This window comes from Amblyomma mixtum, chromosome 9, assembly GCF_055824585.1.
Source record: "Amblyomma mixtum isolate Tamu chromosome 9, ASM5582458v1, whole genome shotgun sequence".
In the NCBI taxonomy this organism is placed as follows: Eukaryota; Metazoa; Arthropoda; class Arachnida; order Ixodida; family Ixodidae; genus Amblyomma; species Amblyomma mixtum.
The window spans coordinates 101598721-101622301 of NC_143020.1; the positions used below are offsets into that span (position 1 = coordinate 101598721).

The window sequence follows — 23581 nt, forward strand, 5'->3', positions numbered from 1 at the left end:
AAATCAACAACAGAAGAGGCTCTATGGGTGGGACATGTTATGTGAAGAACAGACAACGGCCCTAGTAGCACAAAATGTCGCCAGAACGTTATGGTAATGTCGCCAATGTTTTATAATGTTGTGCAACATACTCCAACGTTGCAGCAACATGTCTATAAGTTGGTCAGGATGACACTATCTACTAACAATGCAGCAACATGCTCAGAAATTCGTTAGGATAACATACAATCTGCCATCGTTGGAAAAACATCGAAAAGCAACGTTGAGGCGCAATACAGCCCGGTGAACGTTATGTTTGAATCATAACAATAAAGCAACATTACAAATATATTTAAAGCACAGGGTTCCAGAACTTTTCCGACTGTTGCTACAGTACACATTTTTTTTAACTAGCAGTACTTTGCAACTAAACCTCTTCTGTTGCGCCTGCCATAGACAGCATGCACAGCTCCATTAATATGTCGCAAAGCTTTGTTTATTATCTATTCGCCACTATCACCCTTGGGACACCCTTCAGGGACGGCTATATAAGCTTGACTATATGTTATGCGCTCGGAGGTGAGTGTATGAGTTGCATGTTGTACTACATTGTGGAGCTCGAGTGTCGGTCGCTGTCGTTGGTCCTTGCAAAGCGTTATGATATGTTATGAAGCCTACTAATTGGCAGGCCTGCATGCATGTGCAGGGTTGCTGAACTTTTCAAGAATGTTGCATTCATGCTATGAAACATTGTGGCAATGTTGCAGCCATGTTGCACATATGTGGACACAAAATCGCGAAAAATGTTGCAGCAATGTTTTTTATGTATGTTGTCTTGATATTGCCAAAGGAGGACACTAGCCTTGTTAATGCAACCTGAAAAGGTAATATTGCTGCAATGTTCCAGCAGCAGTCTGTGCTACTAGGGATAGACAAAGCTGCCAACCGTATAAACTTCTTGCTCCTTGAAGGAGACAGTGCTATAGACTGATACAACTCAAGAGCGAAGCTGCAAATGCCCCTCAAAGCAGACCCTCCAGCCAATGGCGACCATCGATTCTTCCTCTTAACCTTCTCCCTCTCTCTTTCTTTTGCCCGATTCCCTTTTAATCTGCCAGCCTGAAATCACAGGGGGTGGCAGATGAGTGGGGAATGACTACGGCTTAATGGCATTAACCGCGGCGTCATGAAAATCGGTCGACGCCATGGGCTGAAGGGCCTCTTTTGAGGGGCATTTGCGGCTTCCTACTTGAGCTGTATCCGACTGTAGATTCCCTACACAGTTCGCCCTGACCAGTCTCATTACAGTGGACTTTTGTGCGGTCATTTAGCGCTCTTGGGCCTTATATTCTTACTGACGGACGATTTCTTGAGCGAAACTTGGAGCCAACTAAAAAGGACGGAGAATTGCGCCTACAGTAGATGCTTCCGCATTCCTCCCCGGTGTATACGTTCGGCCTTGGCCTTTTTTCTCTCTTTAACAACCCTCTCCCAAGAGCGAAGAACCGCGAAGCCTCTCCTTCCCAGAGCCCCTCCCCACAACTGCGCACCACGTAGACACCTCACTCCGCAGTTTCCCTAGATCGCGTCTCAGATCCAGCTGCGCCGAACACGAGATCTGCATCGCCGGATCAGTTGGCCTCTTTGTACACGGCGTCTTTCCCGCGGCGTACCGGTAGATCCCCGGCGGCGCCCTATAGATGACGTCACGAAGAACACGCTCTACTGTGACAAGAAGGAGAGCCGATTGCTCGGTCCGTGACGTCAATATGCAGAAGGTAACCCCTCGCCAGTAGCTTGCTTCCTTCTGACGTTTCCCAGCCGTGCTGTTGTTAGGCAGCTCGAATAGCGGCAGATGAGCGACAGCTGAGCGGCAAATGGCTCTCGGGCTTAGCGGACGAGATAACGTGGTTTCCATGCGGTTAAAGTGTAGCCGCTTTGTATGAATCAATATAGTTTGTTATTATAAAGTGGAGCCTGCCAATACAGGTCATCTTGCCTGCCATACCTTATCAAACAGCATTCATCCATTCATTCATTCCTTCATTAAGTCTTTTAAGTGATAAGATCCATTCGTTCGTTCGTTCGTTCATTCATTCATTCATTCATTCATTCATTCATTCATTCATTCATTCATTCATTCATTCATTCATTAAGCCTCCAAGTGATAAGATTTTTTCACTTAATAGGAGGAAATCGCGGTCAACTGTGCCATCTAAGCGTGCAACCATGCAGCGGCAAAGAAAACCTACGCAGGATTAATCTCGAGTCCTCTTCCTTAGAAAAGCATTCGCTTCGACTAGACGGCATTTATGCTTCTCCCTCACCACTCCAGACGAATATCTTCGTTGCTTCGAGCAATCTGGCTCTTCTGGTCAATGCCTATTTATCTCGCTTGTGCGGTCATATCTTCAGATATAAGAGGATATTACGTACAGTCACGGACAAAAGTTTGCAGGATGCGGATTTGTGGTAAAAAAAATTATTTCTGCGCTCCCTCAGCAGACAGGCAGATTGTATTTTTGCAGCGAATGGAGCACGCATGTCTCTTCAAGTTCCTATGCATTTCTGTGATCTGCTATGCTTGACCTCCCCACAGTAAATTTTTTTCCGCGAATTCGCATCCCGCAAACTTTTGTCGATGACTGTACTCTCGATCAAGATATCCAACGCTAATCTGCACAGAATTATCGAATTCTATATACACCTCAATAAACTGATGGATGGTACGTCGGGTTTTCAGGAGCTTGAAGAATCAGTGCGACGATAGCAGAAGTTACGGTCTGAGTTCTATCTGTTCGTAAATTGTTTACAGTCTTGAGAGAATGCCAGTACCAGACCTTCAATACTCTGTGAGGACCATGAACATGGCTTTTAAGGTGGAAGTCATTCATCGCTCAGTCGTGTTTGTTTTTTGTTTGCATTCCCGGAATGATTATCTCGTATACACTGCGTTCAGCACAGAGAAGTCTGTCGACTGAGTATCCGCTTCCCAAGAAGAAAACAAACAAACGATCGTTTCACTTCACAAGCACGGACTGAGAAATTTGATACCAACGTATCCGACAAAACATACGTATAAATCAGAGCACTGCGGCGCTCAAGGTCGTCCCTCATAAGCATAGAAACGATCGGCTTCTCCGAAACACGCACGCCGTATTTGTAAACAGCGACAGCCGCCCTTCAAAAATGACAGAAAGAAAAATTCAAAAAGTGCGTGTTGTCGGGCAACCAGTGCAGTCAAACTTGATCTCGCTGAGCAAGAAAGAACAGCTCACTTTGGCTTCGCAGAAGACTATACCCCAGCGATACGTATCCCCGCACGGAGGATTCGGGCAAATCCGCGACTTATTTTTCCGGGGAAAGCATGCAAGGAAGTGACGTTCCCGGAAAGCATAACATGAAGCTGTGGCGGATGCGTACACACGAGCGAGGCTTCTAACACAGGCTGCGTGTGCAGAAATAAGAGCGATTTGCTATGTATCCCAGTCCCGTTATTCGAGCTCGAAGCGCCGACCTAACGACCTTCCGTACGAAGGCTGTCTCTCTCATAATCCTTCGCTGTTGATTTAGAGGTCAAGGACTGGTCCCATCTGCTGCATTCGAATTCTACATCTTGAATGAACGCCAGGAAGCGCTGCTACGGGCTGCTGACGTAGGAAAAAGATTACTGGAGGAGCTTTATATAAGACAGCGCTCCTCTTGCCACAGGATATATCTTGCGTTGACGTCATAGTGGCCGCCATGTTTGGTGGATCAGGACCTCAGCCAGGGTCCTCAGTTTGCGGCATTAATCTCTTCCGCTGCCCTAAGTGCACTCTGGAAGCTGTGTTCTATGCGCCATGAAGCCCGGCCGTGACATTATATACACGCCATCTATACGCAACGCTTCGATGCTGTTTGTGCTTTTCGTATAGTGCTGCTGCTGCTTTTGATGATAGCAGTATATGGAGTGCCACCTAGCCACAAATACTATTACGAAGACGCTACCTAAATTGTGCTGATTATAACGGTTCGCGTCAAACTCCATGACAATTCGAGTATCTGCTCGCTACACTCTAAACAGGAAGGTGTAAAATGGGAATAATGTCATCTAGCGTAGTCTCTTTTATAAGAGGGGGTGTCTGGATAGATCACTCCCTTTTTACTCCAATATAGGTATATTTTTGTCTACAGTGGAATAACCACACGCAGGAGGAGGAAATATAACCGGGAAACAATAGAGAGTTTTAGTATTGCGGGCTTTGCGTAATTGCGTGCATAGCGGAATAGCGGGTCCAGAGTGCGCATGCGCAGAACGCTAACGGGGAAATAGCGTTAGCGTACGCACGCAATTTTCAGAATTTAGCGTTGCGGCTTTTGCGCCCTTAGCGTGGAAACATGGCGGCGTCCTTTCAAGCGAGAGCCGCCCGCTTCAGCCGATTCAGCAGCTCTTGCGATTCCGGTCGGCATGTTTACCGGCAACTACTGGTGTTGTTGGTTTTCGCTATGACTTACCTTGCTTCGACGATAAAGTTTAAGCTGCAATTCAGCCCAGTTTTTGAGATACGCTCTCGATTCTGGAGCGCGCAAGCCTAATGGAAACTCAAGCTGCACTGCTACCGTCTGCAACGGCCCGAAACGCAGCAGAAACCTAGCAAAAACGTCTGGAACGAGACAAAAATAGATTTGAAGGTTTTTCGCGATGTTTTATGGACTTAAATTATGTAAAAAGAGTTTATATTAAATTTACATAAGTTTTTTGAACATTAGACGTCATGTGATGGCAAATATTCTTGCTCCAACGGCTTGTAGTTAACATTGCCTTTACTAGATGGCGCCACTGTTTTACGTTTTTATTTCACTTTATTGTAATTTCGGGGTCATTTTGCAGACGAAAATGAACACTGCACTAATAATTCGTATAAAAAACTCGGAAATATTATAATTTGGCAAGTTAGCGGCCGTGTCGACCATTTTAGAAGGACCATTCGCATCCATGTCAAGCAGATGGCGTTTAACGTTTTCAAAACGCTATACTAAAACTGTCTGTGGGGATAAGTTGCTTGCGGCACGCTAACGTAATTTCCCTTAGGTCCGCTATCACGCTAACGCTATACTAAAACTCTCTAATCTCATCTTACCCTTCAAAACATTTCTTCCGCTACTCTACAGTTGGTCGGTGGACTGTCCTGGAATGAAGTGGCAGATGAAAAGGGATAGGCTCCACCCTGTATTGTCACGATAACAGGCTCATGAAATTAATGAACATGAATATCATGTAATGGTGTCATGGTTCATGAACAGGCCGACGCCATTGGCTGGAAGGAGATCCTTTGACGGGCAAAAGCCGCTTTCAGAGCGTTAGCTCTAACACTTGCATTACTCAAGGTGGCGTCAGTATGAAACATAATGTCATTAAAGTGGGACCAGTGGATGGTGCCATTGGTACACAGATTGTGTACCACCTAAGTGGCGTAGAATGTTCGGAGTGGTATCAAACGACTGAGCGCGTTTCGGAGCATAATAGTACTAGTCGAATCAAAGCGCAGCTTTTCATAAGGATTCGCACCGAAGACGTTTGGTTCCCAAAACCGTGACTTCTTGAAACTTCAAATGTCCATTTTTGTCAGTCTGGCGTAGGATATTAGAAGTGCTGTGAAACGATTTGTCTTCTTGCGTTGTATATGTTGGAATAAAAAGTAGACTCCGGATATAACGAAAAATTTACCAGATACAGTGAAGACGAAGATGGCTAATGACGCAACATTCGTTCGATATCGCTAACGCTCGATACTAATACGCTGTCTTAGCGTTTTGCTCTTTCCTTTCTTTTTCTTGACTTGTGTCCGACTATAGACGCGTTCACTTCGCGCAAACGGTGCCTCATAGTCGTCGCACGTTCCATTTCCGCGCAGTCAGCACGGCAAGGAGGCCATTCATCATCTACCGACCTTCGCCACAGCGAAGGGATGGAGCGACTGCCCAAGGCGGGGTCGGCGATGAGGAGAGCGGCACCTCAGCGGAGGTCGTCGTCACCACGGCGGCTCCGGAGCCCGTCATTCCATCCGCCAGGTATGTATACCACACCTCCCGCGGATGAGCGCCATTATTCGAAAAGCGTTCCCAAGCCGCAAAAGTAATGACCCGATATTGTAAATGGATGGTTTCAGTGCGGTACGTCCTTTGTAGCACCGGCCTTTGCCAGTACATTTCCAATATTAGACCGATTACCTGTGCAGCCTTGGGTTTGCTCCGCGACAAATGTACAGTGAAATACAACTGAAAAACGTAGCGGCAAACATATCCCTCAAAGCAGGCCCTACAGGCAATGGGATTGACAGAATGTCATATATGACATGGAAGTTAATCCCATTTCACGGAGCCAGCTGCTAAATCCCCTCCCATGTCACGTTAGAGGATTAACCGCGACGTCATGGCAATCGGTCCTCCCCATTGAAGGGGGGGGGGGGGGGGGGAATCGGCCGACGTCATTGGCGGGAAGGGGTTCTTTTGACGGGGAAAAGATGCCTTTTTCTATGAGGGCTATGAGGGACGCCGTAGTGAAGGGCTCCGGAAATTTCGACCCCCTGGGGTTCTTTAATGTGCACTGACATCGCAGAGTACACGGGCCTCTAGAATTTCGCCTCCATCGAAATTCAGCCGCCGCGGCCGGGATCGAACCCGCGTCTTTCGGGCCAGCAGCCGAGTGCCATAACCATTGAGCCACCGCGGCGGGTTTCTTAACTTGTATCCGGCGACAGTGTTTTATGGGTACTGGAGAAATGGATCTGAGGTATGATGTCTCCGAACACTGTAAACTTTTCGCATGCGACAAGCTGAAAAGAAGTGAAAGCGAACGAAACGTAATAAAAATAACGCTATAGTAGGATACAGCTTAAAAAAAACCGGCAGTTACTAAGACTGGGCCACGGTCCGCGGCGTCCTACTCCGCTGGTCAATCGCAACAGTAAAAGAAATCAGCTTTTTATAATCAGACTATATTAAACAAGCCAAGTGTCAAAACTCTATAGCTATATATAGCTTGTAAATTTTTTTCTTGTGATAAGCTTCTTGTTTAGGCAACGAGATAACTTGCAACCACGGACTACTTTTTCGTCGTGGAGGAATTCTGTGCGGTGGTCCCGAAAGTGGGCAGAGCTTCACTGCAGACTTAACTTGTATCCGACTATAGGAGACGGCACTTCTCGTTTCGTATCAAACTTTCACGGAGGCGAGCGCTGTTCAAACTGGACCAGCGAAAGGAAAGCCGGTTGCCACACCTCACCCAAAAATGTGAAAAGCCGGACAGGAGGCGAGGTTGGAGGGCGCGGAAAGGGGGGGGGGGGAATGTGCAGGTGTAGTGTGGGAGATTCGTGTGAGCCTTCCAACTATGCTAAAAAATCTCGTAGTTTCCTTTGTCACCCCTGCCCTGTCTACCACGGCGCGTATGCGGAGGGGCGACGGTTCTGATTGCAAGTTCAATTGCGAGTGCCCAATCTCAGCACTGGGCGAGTGAAATGGGCGAGCGAAAAAGCGTTTCCGTCTGACATTTTTATTTTGAATTTTCGAAGCGGAATAAATTTCGTTTGCATGCTCCAATTTCAATTATTCTTACTGCACTGAATGCATCAGGAATCGATTCAAGCAATTAATCGGCATTGAGGAAAACAATGCAGTGCCCAAAGGAGTTTAGATGCCACTATTCGGCTGCATGTTTTCATCTTTGTAAGGATGCGTCAGCATTGCTATTCATTGATCACTACGTGGTATTCGCCTATGACTGCTGAAAAATTATGAACCTAATTCCTTCCCTCACCTGTTTCGGTTTCAACAGTCGAATTATGGCTATGACGTCAAAGAAAACTGCAATTACTGCTTTCAAGTGGAGCAGACAAAAATTTTTGGATGCATTTTTGTTCTTTGGAGTGATATGCTCTGGACATAGATACATGAGTCTCGACCCATTGTATAACAGCGCAGAGGACGCGGACAAAAAAAAAAAAAACCAGACAACATGAGCAATCGTATTGTTTGGTTTTTCGCTTGTCCTCGTCTTCCGTGCTGTGATACTATGGATTGCAACCAACTTGCCCAGCTTTGTGTCCATCTACGAGCCTCGACGTGGAATTAACCTGTACCAGCTGAATAATTTGACTTAGATTTTTTTTTCTCGTGCTGTTTCGGTTTCAAAGGCCAAACGGCGGCTTTGACATCACATATAATATCTGTTTATGTGAGGCATGCAAAAACTACGATATAATCACTGCTTGTACACATTTTCATTCCAACTCCTCAGCAGGTTTGAATAAGAGTTATGTGAATTAAAATAGAGAAAGCAGCTGCTATTGCAGCTTTTGTATGCCTCACGTGACCTGAATCCATCTGTTACGTCACAGCCATCGTTTGGCTTTTCGAAGTGTAACCGAAACAGCATGATAAAAAATTCAGTTATAAATTATTTACACTTGGCGCAATCCACGTGGCTCTCTGTATATATAACGTGGATCTCTTTATGTATAACACCCTGTATATACAGCTGGGTGTTTCACCCAACGTTCGTTTCACCTAAGACTTTCTGCAATTTTTAAAAATAAGGTATTTGAATTAGATGCGCGCTTTTTCTGGCATAGCATTGTCAGTGGTGTAGTACATCATAATTCAACTAAGACGTGCTAACTAGCAGGCTTGTTAACCAATATTTAATAGTTAACTTTTAAACTATTACAGTTGGGCTCCTTATAATTATTGAGAGGCATGAAGCCCACAGTAAGTAATGTCCATATCCGTTTTTAGAATTTCGAGAACGCGATTATCCTCGGCGCTGTGGCCCAACGAATTTCGCCTACATCGCGCCAAAATACATGCGGTTCGAGAAGCTTGCAGGCAAAGCAACCTCTCCAGTGAACCTAACTCGTCGAAATAGCCAAAATTTGTTGGGCCACAGCGCCGAGGATAATCGCGTTCTCGAAATTCTAAAAACGGATATGGACATTACTTACGGTGGGCTACATGCCTCTCAATAATTAAGGAGCCCAACGGTAATAGTTTAAAAGTTAACTATTAAATATTGGTTAACAAGCCTGCTATAGTTAGCACGGCTTAGCTGCATTATGATGTACTACACCACTGACAATGCTATGCCAGAAAAAGCGTGCATCTAATTCAAATAGATTATTTTTAAAAATTGCAGAAAGTCTTAGGTGAAACACCCTGTATATATATATATTGTAGTTCTATCAAAGCAATTGAGGGAAGAACTTGTATTACAAGTTAGTTATTAGTGATCGTAGGCGAATACTGTGTGATGGCCTGTGTATGCTATAATATAGCCTTAGGCATCATTACAAAGAAAACATGCAACCAAAAATTTTGTGTACATACTCATTTAAGATAACGGAGTGGATTCCAAGAGAATGCAAGCGTAAAAGGGGGTGTCATGAGTGAGGTAGGTGGATCAGATTAGGAAGTTTGTGGGGATAAGGTGGTTGTGCAACTGGCACAAGGGTTAAATTGGAGAGATATGGAGAGGCCTTTTGTTCTGCAATGAATCATGCTGGTGACAATGATGATAGCAATAATATATGCGTGACCATGCAGGCATTACTCGAGCAGCGGCGGTGGCGGTATCGTCGATGAGTGCTGCCTCAAGCCGTGCAGTTTCTCAACGCTGGCCAGCTACTGCGCCCGGCCGTCAGAGGGCTCCAGCCTGGAGGCGTTCAACCTGGTAGCCACTTCTGGTTCTGCTTCGTCATCGTCTACATCGTCCGAGGGTGGCGAGAGCAGCATGCAGCGTGACCAGGGTCCGTCGGCGTTGCTCCGACAGCAGCAGCAGAGGCCCGAGCCTCCGACTACAACACCGCCCCCTCGGATCGCATCACCGTCGCGTCTCCAGACGGCACACGAGGTCAACAGGGAACATAACGAGGTACGCAACCTGAATAAACACTTCGGCTGCTGCCATCTTGTGGAAGCAGCGGCAGTTTTAGTAGCATAGTAGTATCGGAAGCAGAATTGAGTGCCACTATGTTGGACATGCAGGATATGTTTCACCTAAGACTTTACGCAATTTTAAAAAATAGGCTTTTTGAGTTCGAAGAGTGCTACTTTTGGCATAACTCTGTCAGCAGAGTAGTACACGAAAATACAGTTAAGATGTTCTAACTAGCAGGCTGGTTAACTAATACTGAATATTTATAACTTTTTAACTATTACTGTTTTGGCTATTTGGATCGAGTTATGTGCACTGGAGAGGTTGCTCTGCATGCAAGCTTTTTGAAAGCGCATGTATTTTGGCGCATTGTAGCAAAAATTTGTTTGGTCATACCGCCGAGGGTGTTCTTGAAATTCTAAAAACTGATATGGGCAAAACTTACCGCCCATGATACTTTGGCAGGCCAGATGCTTGTACGTTTTGTTTTATACTTTGTGCAATAAAGTATTATTATTATTATTACAGTGGGTTGTATGGCTCAATAATTAAGAAGCCTAACAGTAACAGTTCAGAAACAGACTATTAGTTGCTATGCTGAAAAAAGAGCTCTTGTAACTCAAAATGCCCATTTCTAAAAATTGTGTAAAGAGAAAGGTGAACACCTTGTATAGTGCCATCGAGACATCGCAGCTGCTATGCTGCCTTGTGAGACCGGCTGTAGCTTTATGTTTGGAAAAGCAAGTGCGGCCCCCCTGAAGCGGCAAGTAAACGCATTGTTTCAAGACCATTTCTTGAAAAGGAGGTAACTGCGTTGAGAACTTTGATTGCACGGTGCTCACAGCAACTCATAATCCTTACACGGCACTGCTATTGCTGACATGGAGTGCTTGTGCACGCACTGGGCACACCGTTGTTCTCTGCATTACCAAGCCCCTTAGCTGAGATTTCCTGTACGTTAGCTTCGGTATGCTACAACAAGAGTAGGCAGAATGACTCCTTTTCAAGCTCTGAAAGATCCTTTCGTGGTTTACATTCCAGTGAGATTAAGTTTCGACACATTTAAGTGCAGTATTTCCATTGAACAAATAAACTGTAGAAAATTAAATTGGGCATGACTCAGGTGATAATACGCATATTAGACACAGGCTCCGACGTGTTCCTGCCATGTGTTATTCGGTCGATCAGTGTCATGTGACATAAGTGGTATGTACTAAACACTTTCAGCTTAACAAGAAACCTGGTTTACTTGCTTCGGCATTTTCATTGCTGTATTGTGTCCCATCAGCATCAAATAAAACGAGAACAAAACAACTGATGTGCAAGCACAAAAAATCAAAATATTAGCGGCTGGAGAGGAAATGCAGGCGTGGCCATTCACACTTCCAAATAGTGGTCTTTATGCCTTCAGTGTGAAAATCGACCGCTCTAGTATTCTGCCTCTGTAGTGAAATATCTACCAGTTATGGAGTTGGCATTGCAATTGTCTTGTTCGCATTTCATTTGATACCGCCAGCAGAGACCTTTTCAAAAAAAGGTAAAAGGGTATTGGACACTAGGTTGTGCGAAGAAGCTACAAACACCTGCTTGTAGAACAGGAAGCAGTCGAAGTATGAATGTGCTCCACACTCTCCTCACAACTTCTTGAGTCGTAAAAAGGTCCATATGCATCGAGTACTGGGATGGATAAGAACGGCGATACCATTACAGCACGCCTTTAAGCAGCTCCTTCACTTAGAACCAGCGCAGTCCAAAGCACCTCATGGTTCAGTACCTTGTCCCGCACAGACAGCAATTTCATAACTAAGAAAGGGCCAATGTGCATGCGGAAAACCTGGTCAGGTGTGGCTGCATTCGACAATGCCGAGTCATGCCAAAAATACATATAGTACACAAATAAGACATCTACCTCATCAACAAATACTGTCTTCATGCTTCATTCCGAAGCACCGCATGCAGCTACAATGTGAGGAAATTATCAGTATGATTGTGCCCTGCAGTGTGATTGGTCTCTTCACTGAACTTATACTTCAGCAGCCAGTGTCCATAGATAGCCTTCACTAAATAAGAAACGATTTCTGAAATAATTTCCTCATATAACTCCTTTCATGATGTTTCAGCTTACTGTGACGAATCAGGCCACCTATACGTGTGCCCTACACAAATGCAATAGCCTAAAAAGTGACAAAAACTGGATGCACGATTATGACACTGTAGGTTGGTTGGTTTGGTTTATGGGGTTTAACGTCCCAAAGCGACTAAAGCTATGAGAGACGCCGTAGTGGAGGGCTCCGGAAATTTCGACCACCTGGGGTTCTTTAACGTGCACTGACATCGCACAGTACACGGGCCTCGAATTTCTCCTCCAAAGAAATTCAACCGCCGCGGCCGGGATCGAACCCGCGTCTTTCGGGTCAGCAGTCGAGCACCATAACCACTGCGCCACTGCGGCGGCTATGACACTGTAGGGAGCAGCAAAAAATTGGTAGGTTTTGAACACAGTTAGACCGAGTAGACATGCGAAAGCGTGTGTTTAGCCTGAATGGCTAACGGATTTGCTTCGCTGGGTTGTTGGCACGTCTGGCAATGATATTAGTCTCAGGTTAAGCTCTGATTGAGGTTAAGCTGATCCGATCTATTCGCACCGCAGATGCAAATTGATGAAGACAACAATGTGGAATGCACGGCGTGAGAGTGTGCAAGTTTAACACGAGCCGTGTTCAGCTGCGGCGATAGCCTTGTGTTTTCATGCAGTGGCCTTTGAAGCTCATCTGTTCTTGCCGCCGTGGGTTCGACTCACAATCGCAGATATTGATGTGACTTCTTGAAATATAGACACCTAACTTTCGGGTACTTGTTTTCTTGTTTGTAATGATGCAAAAGGCATTACTATACATGGATTACCACCTTGTATTCTCCTGTGACCACTGAAGCATTTATAATTCCACTTCTTTCTTGGCCGCCGCGGTGGCTCAGTGGCTATGGTGCTCGGCTGCTGTCCCGAAAGACGCGGGTTCGATCCCGGCCGTGGCGGTTGAATTTCTTTGGAGGAGAAATTCGAGGCCCGTGTACTGTGCGATGTCAGTGCACGTTAAAGAACCCCAGGTGGTCGAAATTTCCGGAGCCCTCCACTATGGCGTCTCTCATAGCCTTAGTCGCTTTGGGACGTTAAACCCCATCAACTAAACTAAACTAAACTTCTTTCTTGTGCTGTTTCAGTTTCAACAGCCGAATGAGGACTGTGACCTCAAAGCTTGGTTCCAGGTCACGTGAGGCATGAAGAAACTGCAATATAATCGCCGCTTCCACATTTGTTGTCTATCCGGCTCCTGAGATAGGCCGGCTTCAGTACTGTAGTGAATAAAAATGATGAAGCATGGATTATGTCAATGTTTTTTCATGCCTCACGTGACATAAAACCTCACTTTGACGTCACAGCCATTGTTCAGCTATTTAAACTGTAACAGCACGACAGAAAAATTCAATTATAAAATATTTAGCGGTCATAGGCGAATACCACATGGTGATTCATGCACAGCAGTGTCTTCCACCTCATTGTAGAGAAAAAAAGATACCATCAAATTTAGGTGTCTATACTCCTTTAATGTGTAGTCGCTGTTGCTAGGCGACTGCACAAGATCGAAAGATGACAAGATTCTTGGTCAGTATTGGTGAGCGTATGAAAACTTTTGCACTAATATCGTATACAGAGCACTCATGGCATATGAGCAATGTGTTGATTATTCTACCGTTCATACATGCAGGTTGACAATGCCAATCCCCGCAGTCGTCTCGGCATGTCGTCAGGCTCACGCCACACGACAGGTCGCATGCTGCTTCCAAGCGTGCCATTTCTGACGTCACCAGAAGACGACACCCCCTTCGCGTCCCGGGCAGGCATAGGCACTTTCAGCCGGCACCGGCCCTACTTTTACGTCGTGCAGGCAGCTTTCAACGAGGATGCTGAAGATGAACGCTAGGACGCCTAGAAAGACAAACATCGAGGCGGCCCGCTCGATGACTGTGGCAATTTCCTATGGAGAACACCTACCTCCCTGCAAGGCATCTTTCAGAGCGCTGCCACCCTGTGGCCTCCTTCAAGGACTCGCCAAAGCTTCGGCTGTCTGCAGCACTTGTGTGCACCCTATTCAGCTTTAGTTCCTTGGAGTGCCTCTGTCCTTAGTGCTGGGATACTGCTTTCTTATTGGTTCATTCCAACACGCAAAACAAGTCCACAAGCATGAGCAGCAAATGATACTCTGTGGCTTTACATTAAGCATTGTGATCAACAGAAGCCAAACAATCAACTTACGGACATAAAAGTGAAAGGATTGAACCTTCACCAAAATTACTTAAAATTTTAGCAGGTTTAGTCGCTAGAAGAATGTGCTTCATGCAAGATCTCCACAGGTACCACACACGTTGCATCTCCACTGCAGCTGGCTGTGTCCAATGACCACTATAAAATGGCAAGAATATGGCACAAACAATCCTATCCTGTGCAATCCTATAAGCAGGATTTTCATTCCTTAGAACGAGATGATTTCAGGGCAACAGAGGCTGTCCCCTGTTCCAAAATACATTCGTATTGAGCTGGCAGTCCTCGTTGATTTGATTTTTGTCTAGTAATACACCTTGCCACTCATGAATTTAGTTGCTTCTTTATCTTTTGAGGTAATGCATTCGGAACCTAGACAGAAGAATGCACAACAATTTCGTTTCAGATGTGAATGCATTTACACTTTAGGTTTACAGCCAATTCATGTGTGAAACATACAACTGTCAGCAGTTTCATCATGTTTCTAGTCAAGAAAATGCCGAATTTTCCTTCCGTCTTGCAAGCAGTGGATCAAAGCAGAGGCCGAGAACACCCAATACACATTGATTCAAACATTTGCTGTGTGTGCAATCCTGCCGAATTTTTCAGACACTGCTCATTCAGCGCCATTTTCGTTTTTGTTGTCATAAATTATGACAGCCACCTTTAACAAGCTGCACTAGATATTTGCCCCAAGAAGACGTAAGTAAATCTTAATCCTTCTAATTACTGCGGCTGTCAGTGCCCAAAATGAAACTGAAAAAAGGAAAACACATGCTACTGCTTGTTTGGTTTCAGTAGTCATTAAGCAAGCAGCAGCGCTCAGCTGTAACATACGTGACGAGTTGTACGGCACTTCTAATCGTGCTTTCGCACAACACCAGCAGATCAAAGCAGTGTCCTCTGCTTACAGACTGAAGGACGGGCAGCCAAACTGCTCTATCACGTTATCTAGTCGAGCAGCTACAGCCGAATTCCTTGGAGGAGGCCACCATTTCCCCCTCCCCCTCTTTACATGCACTTCTTATTGTGCCATCGGAGTTTATTTATTCAGAAAAAGACTCATACCATCGTCCCCCCCCCCTCCCCCCCACCATCCCCATTTTCCTTCTACCTACCCCGCTATCACATGCATTTTGCTGCACATCAATACCGCCATGTACATACAGAAATGACGATCTCGCCAGAGCTATATTTGTTGCAGAAAAGAACAGTTGCCTTGGCAGTTGTAAGCAGATTGTCTTGTTGGAAAGCGTGCAACCTATCCTCATGCTCTCTCGCTATCCCTGGCTGCATTCCCCTTCATGCATTTGAAGAGTTGATGTGTGAATGCATGTTTATAGTTTGGCAAAAGGCCTTGTGTAATGCGCCATAAATATAATTCAATGTATAGCCAAACTTCACAAGAGTCATTGTCACATCAGTGTATGGCAAAAGAAAGAGAGAAAAAACAACCACAAGAAAAACGACAACACAAAAAAGTCTACGGCCTCTCTGAATAAATGATTGCTCGATATCAGAACGACTACAAAAACTGTGGCGTCATAGTTGTGAGTGGACAGCATGGTTCTGTTTTTTGCTATTTGCTGAATATTATGCGCCACTTTTATCAATGTATTACATGTGTGGAAAACATCCATGCTGATGTACTTTCGCTCCGCAACTGAGCAATATTACAGAAGAAGGCAATGAAACTAGTCATGATTATAAGATAATGTACAACGGAATTAAGCTTACAACAACACAGAGCTTGGCGTGTAACAAGACACGTTTCTGAATTTTGAAACGATTTCACACCAGTGCTGGTCATTGTTACTGATTTTTTGATGTCTCTAGTGAGAATGTTGCAAACCGCTAGCGTCAACATACAGTGACCATCACTAAAAAGTGACACAAAAATTGCTCCTCCCCGCCATGATTGTAAATCTCTTCACTCTTATATTAAAGGAGTGGGTCGACACTTGCAGAAACAAATTACAAGCTGGACAGTAAGCTATTTAGTTTGTTAATGCTCTGAAAACAGAACAGGTGTGATTTATACTGTATGAAGATTACAAGGAGGCAACATGCTGTTCCACACTATCAGTGAAAAGCTTTGGACATATTATGTGCATCTCTTGAGATATGCTGTGCTCTGCCGATTATGTGTTTGCAACAAAAGATGGCATAGCTATCTAACAGTAGCTATCTACAAAGATTGTGATTTCTGCCTAATAACAACTATGGTATCACTGAAGACATTTTCTAGGCAGCAATATTAGCTGCAAAAGATATAGCATGCACTAATTGCTCTCTCTAATGAAATTTTAACACAGGATCCACCAGGTATTTATTGTATCACTTCAATACCCTTTAATGCTGAGTATATCAAAAATGGTAACGCGTAAAAATGTATTGTTTTCCTTCGTGCTCACAGATGAATAAAAATTCCTGACATAATTGAGGAAACAAACTTTTCTTTAACATCTCGACCAAAGCAAGGTGGGAGCACCAGCATTAGAGATGTATAGACCCCATACAAAATCACTTACTGCAAACTTTAATCCAATACAAAGCAACATTTCCATGGTTGTACTTGTGTAGTGGCAGGTGATGGAAGTTGAATTTCGCTATTAATTTATTGTACGTGCCTATGTATGTGTGTGCAGTTTTATCAATGAGATGCACAAAAGCTATACTTTGTCAATTTTGATTACGTCATAATCATAACTTTTTCAATAAATTTTTCAGTTTATATATCGGCAATGTAAGGACCATAAGTGACGAAATAGTGAAAGCTATAAGGTTATTCAATGCTTCTACTGTTTGCTTATTACAGATTGAATTGCTTCGTAGATTTTGGATTTTCCTGTAACAGCTGAAAAGGCCAGTCACAAAACAAATCCAGAAAAATTTAGAATACGCAATTAAAAGCAAAATCTAAAGCTGCCAAGTGCAATCAACTCGCCACTTTTGGACTATAGATGATGTGTTGTCTTTACGAACAATGGTGACTACTTACAAACAGGCTCAACTTCAGGTTTTAACCTATTCACTGGTGACATGCTACTTAATGGTGCTGTTGGAGTGCTTCAAAGAGCTAACTATTCCACTATACCAACACTTACTATCACGGAATGGAATGCACAGCAAAAAATGTTGCAAGTAAATGTGCGACCGCAAGGCCATATGCCAATTTCCCCATCCACTGCCTCCTGCTGTAGAAAAAAAAAACAACCAGATATGCCAGATTGTTTTTCGATGTGCACACTATGTATAAAGTGATTCTGTTGTAAAATAAAACATCTTCTTGTTTCGCATCTGCTTTTGTTTTCCCTGTAGCATTCTTTGCATGCAGCAAGCGGAACCTGAGCAGGGACTTGCTTGTTCAGTTGGCTGACATGTGATGTACAGTTAAACCTGGATATAACAAAGTTGAAAAAAGTCCAGGATTTTTCGTTACATCCAGGTTTTCATTACATGCAGTTTTTGCAAGAGGACCCGAAAGGGCAATGCAAAATGGAAACCAAAATAAGAAATAAGGTTTGGTTTTGGTTTTATGGGGTTTAACGTCCCAAAGCGACTAAGGCTATGAGAGACGCCGTAGTGGAGGGCTCCGGAAATTTCCACCACCTGCGGTTCTTTAACGTGCACTGACATCGCACAGTACACGGGCCTCGAATTTCTCCTCCAAAGAAATTCAGCCGCCGCGGCCGGGATCGAACCTGCGTCTTTCGGGCCAGCAGCCGAGCACCATAGCCACTGACTCACTGAGCCACCGCGGCGGCCAAAATAAGAAATAAATGTTGGTGAAATCACCTTGAAAATGTTTACAGGAAGCCCCATTATTCGATGTCTGATAGCGCGCAACTGCCGCTGCCACCTCTGCCGCGGCTGTACGCGAGCAACCACGGGGCGGCGAAAGCAACGGAGATGCGCTGACGGACGCCTTGTCTCAACTGCGGTCGCTTGTTGCGATCACTGACGCTCCTCTCATGTCAGTTCGTGCTTTACTTTTCAGCCAAATTTCTTAACTAAGCACAAGCTAACAGACAGTCGGCCTAGCGAGTTCGTTACATCAAGGTCAACCGCCGCTAGGCATTCGTTACATGGAGGTCTCAAATGCATGCGCTTCAATGGGGGCGGCGTTGGGGAATTGACAAACTTCTTTAGATCGAGAAATTCACAATATGGAGGTTCGTTACATCCAGGTTTAACTGTATAACATCCCAAAGCAACAGCTAGGTCACGAAGGACGCCGTAGTGGAGGGCTCCGGATTAGGTTTGGTTTGGTTTATGGGGTTTAACGTCCCAAAGCGACTAAGGCTATGAGAGACGCCGTAGTGGAGGGATTAGTTTAGAACACCAGGGGTTCACTGGGGTGCGCTGACATTACGTAGCGCATGGACATAATTGTATTTTGCCGCCATCGCAGCCAGGATTCAACCGCACAACTTTGGGATCAACAGCCGAACGCCGCAGCGATGGAGCTACCGTGGTAGGAGAATAAGGCTTAAACAAACTAGAGATGACATTTGGCACAGCTATGCAAAAGACTAATTTGCAACTGCTTCCCATTTCATTTATATTTTCATCCATAGGTGTCCAAAAATAAAACTGTCCCTCCATGAACATGTTCATTAACAATCAGTATTGGATTAAGGCTGTTTTGCATGAAGGAAGCACGCTGGTGCTTATGATTTTTCAATCTTGCAGGGCAGGCTCAAACTATCGAAGGTGCTCAGTGCCGCTTTTGTTTGCATCTAAACCTGCTTAAAAACCTCCAATAGTGCTTTTATACAAAAAGAGTCCTAGATAATTTGATTGGTCTGCGCATATGCAAAGCCCCATGTTTTAGGGTAAAACCCTGTTTAGCTCAGAATTTCATAAAGCTTTCAGGTTCTTTATTTACACCATAGATGTGGGCAGGCTTGGCTAAATATGGCTCCTTGAGCAAACTTCCCAAATACTGCATTAACCAGATTTTTACAAGAAAATGTGCCCTCAAGAAAATGTACTTTTCCAGTGCACATATATGAGGCACTACATGGAAGCTAGATGCACAGTACTTGTTCTAGAGCGGTGTTTTTAGTGAAGTGTTAATAATTTTAAACTTGGTCAACATCTTGTTTATTGGCGTTTAACGTCCCAAAGCAACTCAAGCTATGAGGGATGCCGTAGTGAAGGGCTCCAGAAATTTCGACCACCTGGATTCTTTAACGTGCACTGACATCGCACAGTACACAGGCCTCTAGAATTTCACCTCCATAGAAATGCGGCCGGGATCGAACCTGCGTCTTTTGGGTCAGCAGTCGAGCGCCACAACCACTCAGCCACCGCGGCGGGCTTTGTCCAGAACTGTTATCCATAGTGTGGCTTATTCTGAGGATAAGACTGAAAAGTATGTTAGAATACACTTTTCAAACTTCACACCATGGATAACGAGGCAAATACCTATGCCCTGGCCTTTCAGTTTTAAACACACACTGAGTAGTAGTGACATCACTGCGCCAATGGCACATAGCTGCCAGGCTGTTGCGTATTCAAAATGGCTGTTGTAAAGTCAAATACAGAGTACAGGAGCCCATTAAGCTTCCGGAACAAGGAGTACTACATGAAAAAGCGGACTTTGCTGGCCGCTTGGAGGCACGGCTTGACACTGAGGGATGCAGTATGCAGGTCGCACTGAAGTGCGAACCACACCATTCATGTCTGGAGCCTTCAGATGCCAAGCTACAAAGCCATTACATAATTGTGACATTTCAAAAATACTTCTGGGTGACTGTACGTCCCAATGGGCACTGAACATCCCTTGGACATCCTGAAGACATCTTCAATGTCCCTAGGACGTCCAGGGGAGGTTCAATGCCCATTGGGTAGTAGATTTAACACAGATGCGGAAGCGCTGTACAAGGAGACGGTAATAAGCATGACGAAATTAACTAATAAATGATAAACAGGGGAAAATATCTGGTAAACAGTTCCTTGGTGCCAACTACCACTTCTTAAGGGAAACAATTGAAAAATGCTGCGTTCTATGTCCCACACAATACTACGCACCGAGGGACAATTATTTTTGCTAGCAGTAATGAGAAAGTTAAAACAACCCAATCTGTCTCCGCGTGTTAAGTGGAATCTCAATTTTAGTCATAGACCAATTAGTTCAAGTGATGTGGAGAGGGCTTCCAGCAAGAACGAACAACTAATGAATACCTTGGCCATTTTGCACTTGCCACATAAGTGTGCATACAGAGAAATTTTCTTTTCTTCTGCGACTAGAAACAGGATGCACATTTCATGCATTTTTTCACTCAAGTAGTCGCCAAGTAAAGGTGCCAAAAAATACAGTAGAACCCCGCTACAATAAACTCGGATATAGTAAAGTGAAGCTGTAGTCCCATTTCACCTTCTACAGTTAAGAGTACATTTTTTTTCGGGTATAGTAATGATTTTCTCCAAAGAAATGGCTATAGTAAAGAGTGTCTGGCCGTGGCGATGTACTTCACACGCAATGACGAATACGCCAAAACGGTGCTCTTTGAGGTGGCTTCACCACCCAGCTCAAAAACCGCGATGAGAAGCCAACTTTTTGAACGCCATGAGGCAAAGCACACGGTAAGCAACGAAAGAGTAAAACTGGCTATGAGCGTAGAAAGAAGGCAGCATGGTTCGCTCGGAAAGGAAAGCCAGTAAAAGTGCAGTGAGGACTAGAAAAGGGAAGAAAAGGATGTGTGCTTGTAGCATGACAGCACGAAGCATGGGGAAGTGGCGGCAAGAAGCGCAGGAGTGGTGGTACTACACAGCCGGTTTTGCCGTGCTTGACTGCGCAGCACATTTCTTGACCACTGCCTCTTAAATGACACTAAGGCCACAGAAGACGATGCTGCAATCATGCAAAGCTTTAGTTTTCACATGGAATCAAACTGGCGTTACACTCGTACCACAATGTATTCGTGCAATACGGTACTTCCACAAGACGTAAACCAAATCGAAAATGCGATAACATGTGATAAGTTGAAATAATTATCACATAAAGAAACAATTAAGAGCAGGATGTAAGGTATTTCTGAGTGTTTCTTATATAAACCAACACTCCGTGCTTAGTATGCATGCAGAGAGCCTATATAGGTGGAGCTATGCTATCAACAACTAAAATAGTAAAAATTTTATGGTCAAGATTTCTGCTGGTCTCAGCTACTTTAATATAAAGGGGTTCACAGTCACACCTATAAACACCTAAAATTTACTCCCTAGTAAGGCTATTAGACACACAACAGGAAAGGGGATGTCAAATATGTTTATACTCCGTTTCATACATAGCAGGCAACGCTGCCAAAGCTAGCGCGCCTGTTCGCACAGGCTAAGTCCGCATGCAAAAAGTAGTTAGCCATACAGCCAAAGTGAACACAAACATATTTCGTAGCGACAAATCTTAAGTGCCATGGCTGGCACCTCCTGGATTTCGTTTTACCTCTTGCCACATTTTCGTCCTGCGACTCGAGATTTTGAGAAGCAAAAAGTACACGTGGTGGTATGATATGCGGTTGGTAGGGTGAATCGCTTCTACCAAATCCGCGCCCAAAAGTAGTTCACACTCCGTGAAAATTATGACCAGAGAGCCCGAACACTGAGCGCCTCACAGCTTCAACCGTGATTTTCAATGCTGCTACATTGTTTTATACCGCTCTTTGTTTTCGTCCAAACAATTCGAGAAGTTTCGAGAAGAACGAATGATACGTGGCGGAATAGTATAGTTGCGCGGTCGCACTATTTCAGCAACCTCCACAGCGTTGCCTATGTATGAAATGAAGTACAGGGCTATATAATTGCGGGTATAGTCTTGTATTACCAAATTATTTATCACCCTAAACAGATTTCTTAAACATCGGGTTAAACCTGAATTCTACCTGAAATTACACCACCTGGAGAACACGGATTTTCAGCAGGGGTGTGAGAATATTAAAATTTTTAAATATCAAATCGAATATATGTTTAATATGAAAAAATAACTTTATAAGACATGATGATACAAGATGAGCAAATAAATGAAACTGACGAACTGACACATAACTACCAACTAAAAATAACATGACGAGTAGTAAAACCTCATTAATTCTGACTCAGGGGACCAGAAGAAATGCCTAATTATCCTTAGATCGAAATATCAGTGCACCCCCCAAAAGGAAAATCGCACAGTTTTAGCGTGCTGAAAGAAAAACATGGGCACAATCAACAGGAATGTACATTCGTGCTCGAATGGTGGGTATGCTTCTAAAATGAAAAATGAAATTACCAGTGACGCGCTAGCCCAGTATTCAAAAGGAGCACACAGTGTGATTAGAATGACTGGCGAATCTGCGGCTGATAACAGCTGTCACCACGGACAAACGGCGAAGCTCCGAAACTGAATTATGTGGCCAAGCTATTTATTAACCCTTTGAGGGTCGAATTATTTTAAAGAAAACTTTCCCAGGTGGTCAAATTACTTTATTGCGGATCTTGAATCTACAAAATGTATATAATCGAGAATAAATAGTAAAAAAAAATTAGGAACAGTACTTTGGTGACAGCATCACTCACAACTGGAAAATGTTCAATAGAATTTCACGAGCGACGGTGATAAACAAGCTAAGAGCAGCACCAATAAAGATAGAAATCAACTTCCGCCGCCTCTGCAAGAGAGTGCCCAAAAAGAGAAAACACGTTTCGCGCAACTGTGTTGCGATCCCGCGGCGGAATCGAAACCGCGTAGGCGCGTTGCCACAGAGGGCGAGAATACCTCGCGAGCAACGGTGATAAGCAAGCTAAGAGCAGCGCCAGTAAAGATAGAAATCAACTTCGCCAGCCCCTGCAAGATAGTGCTGACAAAAAGAAAACTCAAATTTCGCGCGACTCCGTAGCGATCACGCGGTGAAACCAAAACTACAAAAGGGGTGTTGCCGCAGTCTGTGCCGCCGCGCTAAAGCTAGACATAAGTTCTGCTTATCTCCGTAAGAAGGCAGCACAAAATTCAAACACTTCCTGGAAGTCCTAAGAGGTGGCAGCACCCCCCAGTGAGCACGCATTGTTCTTTTGGCGCAAAATTTCAAACGGAAGATCGAAACCGTACCCGTACGGCAAAGACCTTGTGGGACAGAAAACCGCTGCCGTACATATAAGGCAAAAACCTTCAAAGGGTTAACTAACAGGGACCTCATTGCCATCACGCCTTGTTAAGTGCACGTCACAGTTGCAAGAGCTACAATATACAACAAGCGAGATTTTTGCACAATTACTTGCCCTGGTAATAACACCTGGACTCGGGCCCCCTCTTCAGGAGTCCCATTTGAAAATCGGCATGTGGGCTGCATATTTCTTCTCAAGCCGTGCTTTGTACCTCTCCGACTACAACTTCA

The 23581-nt window shown here is 44.5% G+C and overlaps 1 protein-coding gene across 1 annotated transcript in view; it reads left to right on the forward strand.

Annotated features, from left to right (window-relative positions):
• The window catches only part of Ilp1 (Insulin-like peptide 1), an 82316-nt gene extending 64812 nt beyond the window's left edge, over positions 1 to 17504 (forward strand). The window contains exons 2-4 of the mRNA XM_089560931.1: positions 5877 to 6033; positions 9559 to 9886; positions 13654 to 17504. Of these exons, the coding sequence (XP_089417057.1) occupies positions 5877 to 6033; positions 9559 to 9886; positions 13654 to 13869 (701 nt within the window). The 3' untranslated portion in view covers positions 13870 to 17504. The remainder of the gene's footprint in view (positions 1 to 5876; positions 6034 to 9558; positions 9887 to 13653) is intronic.
• Positions 17505 to 23581: the final 6077 nt, after the last annotated feature.